Source organism: Clytia hemisphaerica, unplaced genomic scaffold, assembly GCF_902728285.1.
Source record: "Clytia hemisphaerica strain Z4C2 unplaced genomic scaffold, Clytia hemisphaerica genome assembly, whole genome shotgun sequence".
NCBI classification, from domain to species: domain Eukaryota; kingdom Metazoa; phylum Cnidaria; class Hydrozoa; order Leptothecata; family Clytiidae; genus Clytia; species Clytia hemisphaerica.
Genome location: NW_027103512.1, coordinates 2,782 through 14,330, shown reverse-complemented (window position 1 = coordinate 14,330; position 11,549 = coordinate 2,782). Strand labels below are relative to the sequence as shown.

The 11,549-nt window shown below is 36.2% G+C and overlaps 1 protein-coding gene across 1 annotated transcript; it reads left to right on the top strand.

Annotated features, from left to right (window-relative positions):
• Positions 1-2,041: 2,041 nt before the first annotated feature.
• On the top strand, positions 2,042-10,916 carry LOC136799222 (uncharacterized; the record flags this gene model as incomplete). Its single annotated transcript, XM_067055906.1, is given in 5 exon segments — positions 2,042-2,147; positions 3,644-3,698; positions 4,209-4,388; positions 6,673-6,752; positions 7,860-10,916. Coding segments are annotated over 5 exon segments (477 nt in total), but the record flags the coding sequence as incomplete, so codon positions are not given.
• Between the last annotated feature and the right edge of the window lie 633 nt (positions 10,917-11,549).

Sequence of the window (11,549 nt, the reverse complement as noted above, 5' to 3'; positions counted from 1 at the left end):
TTCGTTCGTTCGTTCGTTCGTTCGTTCGTTCGTTCGTTCGTTCGTTCGTTCGTTCGTTCGTTCGTTCGTTCGTTCGTTCGTTCGTTCGTTCGTTCGTTCGTTCGTTCGTTCGTTCGTTCGTTCGTTCGTTCGTTCGTTCGTTCGTTCGTTCGTTCGTTCGTTCGTTCGTTCGTTCGTTCGTTCGTTCGTTCGTTCGTTCGTTCGTTCGTTCGTTCGTTCGTTCGTTCGTTCGTTCGTTCGTTCGTTCGTTCGTTCGTTCGTTCGTTCGTTCGTTCGTTCGTTCGTTCGTTCGTTCGTTCGTTCGTTCGTTCGTTCGTTCGTTCGTTCGTTCGTCGTTCGTTCGTTCGTTCGTTCGTTCGTTCGTTCGTTCGTCGTTCGTTTGGCTTTTTACTTGGGAGGGTCCGCCTTTGTCAAAAACTTTGTCTACATACATTGACATCAGTCTAAGATCCGGTGTTTAGAAATTGATCCAAATACAACGAGGGGACTGGGAACTAGTCAAACTTTGCTGTTTTAGTGTTTTGAATCCTAAAAAAAGGAATCTTCTAAATTAACGTCGAGATCATGCCCATTTTGTCAATAAATTTTGACCACAATTCACCATTGACATGTCAGCTCTTAAGATCCGGTGTTTAGAAAATGATCCAATTACAACAAGGGGACTGTGAACCAGTCAAAGTGTGCAACAAGCTGACAATTTGAATCCTAAAAAGGGGAATTTCCCAAATTAGCGTCAAAGCCACGCCCATTCTAGTCCCTTCTTGGAGAAAAACAAGCAGAAAACCATGTACAACGTGGTTTTTTTTCAAATTTTTTCAAATTTTCGAGGTATATTTTCATGTTATTTTATAGTTTCATAAACTTTGATGGATTTTCGCATATATTTTATTGTTATGTTGTTTTCTTATAATTTTTGAAAACAAAAGTGAAAAAGATGGCGATATCTTCTAGTCCATAGATTTATAAATAGAGTGCTTTTGCTGAAAAGTGTGCCGAGGTTAGGTAGGAAATCCTACCTAAGTTACGTGACATTACAATAGAATTTCAGCGCTTGACCAATCAGATACTTCGCGGGATTTCGAAAACAATAGCAGCAATATTTGTACTAGTAATCTCATGGTTATGAGGGAAATTCGGGATAAATTTCCCGGTCACTTTTGAAATTTTTGAAATTTCCCGAGTGAAACGAGGGGAATTTCAAAAATTTAAAAAGGTGACCAAGGGAAATTTATCCCAGAATTTCACGAAATCAAGCATGGGATTCCTGGTTAATCTCATATGGTTAAGATTGAAATAAGGCGACTCATTATGAAGCATTAAAAGATTTCAATTATACTGAATAACCCTTATACATAGCTCAAGAAGCACCAGGCATAAAAACTGCATAATATATTCTAATCAATCAAATTGAATCTTCCATCATCTGATTATGATTATGTTTCTTCTTTACTTACTGAGCTGAGAGTTTTTTTGTTTTGTTTTGTTTTGGTTTTGTTTCTCTATAGAACGCATTCGAAAATCGAACGTCAAAAAATTCGATTAAAAAAACAGAGGGAAATTACAAAACAGCGGGAAATTACAAAACAGCGGGAAATTTCAAATTAACGTAAACAAAAACGTAAATCAAATTTCAATCAACCATGAGATTATTTGCAATATTCACCTCAAAAAATCAAACAAATTTCCCCTACTAATAGCCCAGTGTTTGACGACATCCCCGATCACGGCCGCACTCATCGAAACTGTAAATTAATTAAGATTCAGGATTTTTGGTCGTTGTATAGTCAATCTTTCGCAAAATTAAAAACTTTCCCGTAGAAATATTGACGTTTTTTTACCATTTGCACCAATGCATTGATTTCTTTATGTAACAAAGAGTTGACACAATATCTGTTTCAAACTCAGAGTTTCATGGTGCTCAGGCACCAATCATCAGTGAAAAGATTTCTTTATATACAAATAATTTAATGTCATTTTTCCCTGGTAAGTTTTAACCCAGCCTCCTCACGCTTTAAGGGTTGATATTGATTCTTTTATTCAGATTAACGGTCAACCAATGGATAATGTGGCATTATGTTACGCATATGAATATCTCTTGACTCAGGAGCAGAAGCAGACGATTGATATTCATTTTGAAACGATCTCTTGTGAGTATTTTTTTTTTGTTGCAGGCTTACTCATTAAGCCACTACAGTAGTTGATAGGTTGAGTGTATTCTCAAAAATATTTGGAAAAATATTTAAATCCAAAAATATTCAATCTGGGGGGAGGTGACCTAACCAAGCCTAAAGACCCCACCACTTCTTAAAAATCCCTGCCTTTTCCATACGTAGGTCATACGTTGAGTGAGAGTTGCTTAAATGTCCAACTGGATTTAAAAAGGGGGTTGTAGGGGTCCGAAATACCGTTTTCCCGTCAAAATTTTTGCTGAATCCCGGAATCCAGAAAATTTAAAAAAAGTTATAACACCGTCACACCGGTTTGTACAGGTTCAAATACCGGCGTAATGACAAAAAATCACCGTCTGATTTTAAAATACCGTTTTCCCGTCTTTTTTTTCGTCAAATCCCGTAATACCGTACTAAAAAAGGGCCAATCCCGTCACACCGTAAAAGTACATGCCTCCTTACTTTCTGAGCTTCAAAATCTTTTTCATTTATTTTATGATTTTTACGTGTTCTATCTTTTTGAACAATTTTATTATATTGTTGTGAGTATTATTTAAATTTCTAGCCCTCTCATTTAGCTAAAACAACTGTTATGAACTGACTTTCCTGAAACCGTAAGCTCTCAAAAGCCTATACTAAAATATAAAATTGAAAAATGATGACTAGAGTGCGGAACCCAGTTGGCGTGAATTTCACTTTGGGTACTAATTAATGGCTTATAGAGAAGAAATCAGGAATTTTTCAACGGAAAGTTTCGTGATGATCGAGGGCCATCGTGAAAGACAAAGAATTCGAGCCTCTATACATTTACAAATTGTCGCATTTTACTTCATTGTTGAGTGCAATATTTCTATTTGAATCTTATCACGCAAACTGGGTAAGACTAGCGCCATTTGGGTAAATCTAAAGTGATTCTCAAACCGTTATAAATAAAAAACTAAATCAAACTGAATAAGTCAAGAAAGTTTTTTGTGCTCAGTTCGGTAGTGACCATTTTAATGCGAAAGGAAGTCTCAACAAAATATACTGCCGACATGAATAAACGGGAATCTTTATAAGCTTCACTCCAACTGGGTACCCCACTAAGGACGACGCCTCTCCTTGTTATTTTCTGTCAAATGGTGCGGGGACCCTTGTGAAATTCTTAAACCGGTATCTTTCCAATGGCTCTGAAAATCGCTGAAAAGACTTCATTTCAAATTGACATATGATGTCAAAAAATTTCCCACGAACACCCCCTCCCTCAAGGATAACAAAAGTTTTTTGGACCACCCCTAAAATTCTCTACATCTTATAGTAGTTACTCTATGAACGCTCTTTAATCAGTTAATTAATAGTAATAAAAATCATGAACTTTTTAAAATTTTTAACTCCCTTGAAATGCCTCAATTACTCAAATGACTCCCCCAAACTGTTCGAGTTATGAAGACTCTACTGCGTGAGACTAAACAATTTTTCTCTCGATTCATCAATAGTGAGAGAGTATCATAAAAGGCTCAGATCAAAACCTTACGACTCCTTCGAGGTCGAGTAAGTAACTTGAATTCTTTTAAGTAAGACTTCGAACTATGGACATAATTTACATACCAATTCTTTCGTTAGTAGTAGCTGCCTTTATTTTGATTCTGGGACGACGAGATATGCGGTTAAATCAAAAGTTTAGACGCTCCCCTTTCTAAAAAGAGGCTATCCTAGACAAATATTTGTCCGCTATGATGAGGTTGTCTTTTGGGAAAAGTGAGCCCCCTGGATTTTTTTTCAATTTTAAGGACCCCCCTTAGATTTTTTTTCTCATTTTTTTGGACCACTCTTGATTTTCTACCTCGTTTTACTGCCCAGATTTTGACTTTTGATTTTCAACCCAATGAGTCTTTAGAGAACCTTTTCAGTTTTCAGAAATCTAATTTAAAAGTTTAGTTTATCACATATTTACATGCTGAACTAGAGAGAGAAGAACCTTCAAAGGGACTGCAAAGGAAAATCGAATAGCTGTATTTCGAATTAAATAAATTCAAATTCTACGTGCATATATCATTTCAGGGCGTTGAGCGATTATGATGCCTACCATGATCAAGAAATATCCTTCAAAAAGGGACAAAGAATTAGCATACTGGACAGCCGTGTTTTTCTCAAGAAAGAAACAAAGAAATACTGTTGGAAAGCTACTATAGATCCATCCACTTCCAAGGAATCATTTGGCCACATTCCACGACAGATTAGGTATATTTCAAATTTCCGTAGTGGGAAAGTCTGGAGTTATCAATCTTTGTCGAATTTCATTTCGCAGTTGACAACCACTTTTCTGAGATTCTTTCATTTTCCAATTTTAATATGAATTTTTACAGATTTTACAACGGAAATGCGAAAATTAGCTCTCTAGGTATGTATAAAAAATATCATAAAAAAGCCCTAATAGGAAACGTTTCTACTATCTCATCATTTCTCAGAGGCTTACTTTGTGACTTAATTTTTGGACCTACCTCGGAGGTCCTTTAAATTAATCCTAGTTAGTCCGTTCCGTCTGTTACCAGCTTTTCTCGAGATTGGCTCATTAGTTTTTTCAATTTTTTTGCATAGTGATGCAAGACGGAAAAACCGGGTTTAGGTCAATAAAACTGATTCTTGAAGTCGGAATTTTCTAAAAATCGCCGGAACAGCCGAGAATACCCGGAAAAACGGTTTCTTTTGAATTTCTCGAGATGTACTTTATATTTTTTCATGAAATCTTGTACACTGATGCAAAATGGCAATAATCTAACGGATTATGGTTTTATGAAGAAAAAAAGTTTTTTCGTCCGAAAATACCGGAAATATGCCGGAAACCCGTTTTCTTTTTTGGCATTTTCTCGAAATTTCATCATTATTTTTCTTTTGATTTTTTGCACAAAGATGCGTATTAGCAATGCCCAAAACATGGCCAAGTCCGAATTTTTGAGAAAGTTTTTTAAATCGCTGGAAATATGCTGGAAATCGCCGTTTTTGCTGATTTTTATTGAGCTTTTGCCTTATATATTTTTTTCACACAAAAACATTATTGATAACATGCCCACCATCAAGCATGATTCAATTGTCAATAAAACTGATTTCCCTACTCCCCTTCCCTCTTCCCCCATCAACAATCGATGATGAAATATAATACGTTGCATTTTTGCTAAACGCTATATCTGACTGATTTTTTTCATTTTTCTATGATTATGCTATCTAACTTTCATCATCAGATAGGTCCATTTCAAAAATCCTATATATCATTTAGATTACTTTCCTTCAAAATAACTTTTCAACGGTGTTTAACTTTTTAACATAGCATAAATAGATGCTGAGAAAATGCTCGAAAACTGAAGTGTCCACATACTTGTGAGACAGACTTTTAAATTATTGGCCCAGCGCTAGCAATAGGGCCTTTCATTAGCACTTTTCCGTCCGTCCGTGTATCTGTCTGTCCGATTTGGTAGAAACGGCGCTTAAAACCAGTAACACACTTTTTAATTTTGCCGTCTGGAGAAGGAAAAGCTTGGCTAAAGTCGGATACTGGCTATAAAAGATATATTTTCTGATTCCGCGCTCCTTCAAAACAATTTCCAAAACAAAACAAGATGGCGGTCGAAGCGAGGAGAAAAAATATAAAATTAAATCAAAACAAAAATGGTAGAGTAGAGCTGCGAGCGGAGCTGCATAGTTGTATTTTAATGACCAGCCAGGTCTTTCATTTGAGGGCTATGCATGTTATGTTAGCCTCCACTGATGCAAGTTACCCTCCACTGATGCAAGTTACCCAATCTCACGGTACCTGAGAGTATTCAACCGGGTGAACCTGCGCCGGTTGGTAGGAGACCATTCAATAAAATTTCAAGCGTCTAACCAATGAGAAGTACAGCAGTGATTTTGGAAAAAATTTTCCTGTCTTCACTTTGATCCATATCAACAGGGTCATACATTTGCTGTTTTGCACGCTCGTTTTCAACACGTTACTTTTCGCTGGGCCTTCAAGCCAACAGGCTTCTTGTTTTATTTTTGGGGACACGAGAAGTTTTTTTCGCGTTGGTGCAATGCAACATGCTCTATCCCACCAGCACAAGAAAAAAGTGCGTGTCCCATGGTTTCTTTTTTTGTTTCGTGAGACAAAAATTGAGGGAAATACCCGAAAGACACACTGATTTTGTCCCTGGGACAATGGAGCAAAATTGATTTGAATCCCAGGGACAAAAGGGAGAGACACACAAATGTTATAAAAGTGTTGTCGATTTCACTTGAGGTGGAGACACGAGAGAGCGTTTTAGGTTGGTGAGATGGAGCATGTTGCATTGCGCCAACGCGAGCAAAACTTCCCGTGTCCCCAAGCCTCTAATTTTTCCATTTTTTAAGTATAGAAGATTTCCTTGAGAACGGACCGAGTCTGAAAAATATCGGGAAAATCAAATCATAATAGCCGCATTCTTTTTCACCGTTCAGCACATTTTTTAAGTATAGATGAATCATTACTATTATCTTAAATATCTTTTTATAGTTCGGTATCGCCGTCAACGACGTTTGAAAATGTTTACGCCACATTTAAAACCGAAGAGCAAAATATGACACGCTCGCATGGTATGTAAATACTGAGCTTTATAGAGAACCTGGAGTCAGTTTTTTCTATCCCAGCCAAGCAAGATCTTTGACTTTTGATCGGAGTTTTTTTTTTACCGTGGTTTTTCCTAATAGTAAAACTACTCAATAGTGGTGTAAATGCATCGAGAGTGCTAGATCTAATTTTCTTTGAATATTATTTATGATGTTGCGCCGTTTGACGTTTATTTTCAACACTGCATTAGCTTTTGCGGTTACCATTTTCATAAAAACTCCGAAGGTCAGTGTATTTTTTTCTTTGGTGTTGCATATATCTTCTCAAAGGCTGTGCGCATCACCGAAATTGATTTTGATATGGGGGGGTTAGTATCTTGTATAGAATTCCCGTCCAAGAGTTAACTCAAATTTGAGGTACATGTTTTTTTATAAGCATTGCATTTATAAGCATATCTAGGCTCAGATATGGGGAAAAATTAAGCATATGGCAAGCATAACTTGAGCCTACGAAGAATGTTTTTTCCTGATTTTGGCTTTTTTTGGCTGGAATTTTACGGATTTTTTGTATTTCCCTAAATTTATGCTTTAGATTTAAGCATCCCCTCAAGCATTTTTCAGCCTTATTAAGCTTTCGACCTAAGCATCTCTGAGCCTGTTTTCGGATTTTTGTATGCTTAAAAAAAAACATGTATCCTGCTTTCAATTTTATTTTAAAAGATTCAGAAATCCATAATTGTGCTAACCTGTAGCCATTCAAGCTTTTAATTCAAATTTAATGAAATTTAAAGGTTAATCAAGCTAATTAGTGTCTAAAACTCAAAGACACAGATTCGGGGGTAACTCTCGGTCTCCGGCGGCAATTTTATGCACGATACGCACCCCTCCCCATATGAAAACATATAAGGGGATGTGTGCAGCCTAGTTAGTCTTCTAAATGAACCAGTGAGGGCAGTGAGGTCAAATGAAACAATGAAAAGGTTCCGTTGTATAGGGAAGAAATAATTTTTATTTGATGGGTTTGGGTGATCAATTCCATTGCTTATATTACACTCCATTTGTAATTTAGATTTAGATATAAATATATTCGATGTATCTGTACGAATATATGGTAATTTCTCTCTTAATTTTCAGCAACAATGTATAAGATTTTTGGCGATGTTGGACAAAACCTTCTCCCGAATGTTTAAGACAATGAAATTTTTGCCTGGTTACGTATCTTCGCTTGGTAAGCAGTAGCGCAATGGTTTTGTTAATAACTCAAATTAAGAAGCACAAAACACCAATCGAATTCATGAAATTTAGCCATTCAGTCCGATCCAGCTCAAATAAAAGTAGAGAAAGCAAAATCGAAGAACTTGTACTGAATGAAGTGGTCATGATGCTATTTATCTATTAATGGTGGCTTGGTGTGATATCTACGCTACATATACGGCCCCCGGCTCTCTCGCACTTTAAAAAATATGCAACCAGCAGCTTGCACTAGAGTGTGCCACTGAAATCGAAAAATGGGTGAAACTAAAATCAGAGAGGGATTTAACACCAAATTTTACATAAACACACTCATTTCAATTTCTCTCGGAAGCATACTTTCCTACGGGGTTGATACCCCACCCTCGAAAACAGCCCCCCACTCTTTGCCACCAACCCCGCCTCAAATCTAGAAACTCTCTGAACCCTGCCCTTTCGGAGCAACCCCGCCCCTTGACCACCAAAATATCCATACCCCGCCCTTCGAAAAAACAAAAAAGTTTCCACGTGTTTCCAGAATCTTAGAACTTGTTCTCAGATAGTCCAGTTTTTATATTTATACTAAAATAACAATAACGTTTGAATTTTTCATTATCACGCAGAATTATTTCAGGAGATAGAACTCCTATCCTAGAGAAAATGGAGTAAAAAAGTCTATATACAAAAATAATTTCTACTATATTTTCTAAGCGTTATTTCACAAAGTCTATGCAGACAAAGTTTAGCCAGCGTTTTTTTATTTATAATTTTGACTCAGACTGGTTTAAAAGATAGATCATAAAAACAAGACAAACCAAAATATAAAAATTGAAGGAAAAAGTGTTTAATCCCACCCTCGAATAAAGCCCCCCACCCTTTGCCACCAACCCCGAAGTTGACTAGTCTGCCATGTTGTTTTCAATTTACCTTAGATTTTCAAGCATTCGAATCGTTGTCGACCAGAATTGAAAACAATATGGCCAACTAGTCAGCTCTAAATCTAAACACGCTTCCTATATATGGGTAGCCCGATCCAGTCAAGTAATTAGATCTCTAGAGATCAGTGGGCTAAAGCTTCAAAATCTTGACTGAATAACTCCACTGGATTAAAGTCAACAAACCTATTTTATTTGGCATGCACAAAGCAAAAAAATCAAGAAAATTTATCGTTTATTCCTACTGAGTATCGATTTAATTATCTTTTATCGAAGAATTTACATGATGACTGATAAAATGTTTTCAGAGTGATACTGTTTTTTCTCTATTTTGCTATTAATTAAATTAATCAATAATTTTGCATAAAATAGGAAGAGGAGTGTTTAAATAAAACGATCCCCTCCCTAACAAAAGTACCACCAGAGATAAGATTACCCTGGGGGGGGGGGCAGTCAGGCAAATTGACCGACGGTATGTGCGGCGGTTAAGGGTATGTTTTTCAAAATATCAGAAATGCACTGTAAGGGTATGAATTTTACCGATTTTCTACGCTGTAAGGGTGCGATTCTAAAAGCCATTTCTTTTCGCCGCACATACCGTCAGTTGGTAAACCCAGTGGTGGTAGTTCTCATTCACTTATCACGACGCACTTTTTTATTTATATTTATTGCATTTACATAGTACTATATACTATATATGCTGATTTAATCTAATATTATCCTTTTATTTTCAAATGGAAACTTCCAGATCCCTTCTCGGGCAATTCGAATCTATTTATTTTGAAAATCTTTTATCCTCTCAATTTATTATTACAATCAGTCTCCCTATGGGTAGGAAGTTTTTGAAAATCGAAGAAAAATGTCTCTCCAAGGGTCACTTTTTCACTAGAATTCGGGGGTTCTAATACCCCCCCCCCCCTGGAGAACTTCTTACTCATCTCACTGTCGCTTTCCGATCGTATAATTATTTTTATAAGGAAGAAAGTATATTTGAGAACATAATCCTTTAAGGCAAAAAAAAAAACATTTTCCAAAATGTTAAGAACGACCGATAGTCTCCAAAAATGTTTCACATTTATATAAAAAAAACTAGTAGCTATAACCACCCGTGTGTTTACAGATAATTTGTCTATGCCCGGGAAACAGCTACTTTAATACACGTTTTTTTATAAGGAACCTTAAATTGACTCTGAGTTTAAAATTTGGAATAAGCGGGGGGGGGTTGGAAAAAATCTCAAAACTTGATAAGCGGGTTGCAATAAAAATGTCCTAGGTGGAACATTTTTTAAAAGGAGGCTAATACAGCAGAATTAGGACAAAAGAGGGAACTTTCAAAAACATTTTCCCAATAGTTAATAAGCGGGGGGGTTGGAATAAGAGTGTCCTGGGTGGAAAATTTTCGAAAAATTAATTAGCGGGGGGGACGGCTATTAGGTACCCGAGAGTACTTTTCAAGAGAATTTCAGCCTCAAAGCTCCTTATCGAATGTCTTCTTTACTTACCTGCTAAGTTCGGATTTGCTAATACAGAAAAAGACGTTTATTGTTATTGAATGCTGTTTCAATATTTTATCATTTTTTTGTGCATGTTCATGTTTAACTCTTACAGTTCCCGAACTTGATTTCTTATTCTCAGCCTGAATTTTTCAACAGTTCCTTATTTTTGGGACCATTTCTAGTCTCAAGTTCCTTATAAGAAAAGCATGTACATAATTTTTGCAACACTAGCACACTTTGGACTTTTGTACCAATATATTTATTTATTCTTTATACAACACCTAATTTAAATCATTATTTACACTAAACTCTTGAGGCGTTCCATATTCTTTATCCCGATGATTAAAACTCGCCCGGATACATTCAATTTTCCTTAAGAATCAATAAGATGTTTAAAATTTAAGCTCTAGGGTCTAGGTTTTACTGACCTTTCCGTACTGAATTTAAATTTCAGCACAATAATGGTTATAAAGATTATAATTAGAAATAAGCACAACAAAATTTTACAAAAAAAAGAGGTAACAACTTAACTTTGTAGTTTTTTTTGTCCTCGACCTCAAATCCTAACTCTAACTACAATCGACACCGAAATATTTGGCACAAAAGAGGAATTCCCTCAAAACATTAAAACCGCAAGTGATTTTTAAGTGCTTTAAAGTACGGTTGGAAAGTAGAGTTTTAATTCTGAGTCTTAACATAAGACTTAAGACTTAGGACGACCTTAGGATCTCAGGATCTTAAAGCTAAAAAATGTCCCAATATGACTAAGAACGTAGCCTGGAACCCCTACAAAATTGAAAGATCCACTGGAACAAAGTGGAAGTGCTGAAATCGCAATTCTCGCCCGAGCTTTAAATTTTGAAAAACGTTAAAATACCCACAATTGGCAATAAATTTCAGCGTAAATAAATATTTTTCCCTGTAAGGGGATTTTTCTATGTAAGGTGTACAAATTTCGAAGGTTCCGTACAGTTGACTCTCACGCTCTAAATTCGATTTCCAACAGACAGAAAATCTGTTTCGAAATATATCAATCAAATAAGGTGAAATCATATCCAAAGAGTGCTCGATAAAACCAACCAGGAGTAGAGCTTCTTTAATCAAAAATATATTTCAAAACCAAAAATTTAAAAATCCATAACTCGGAGTTTCATGCTCTAAGC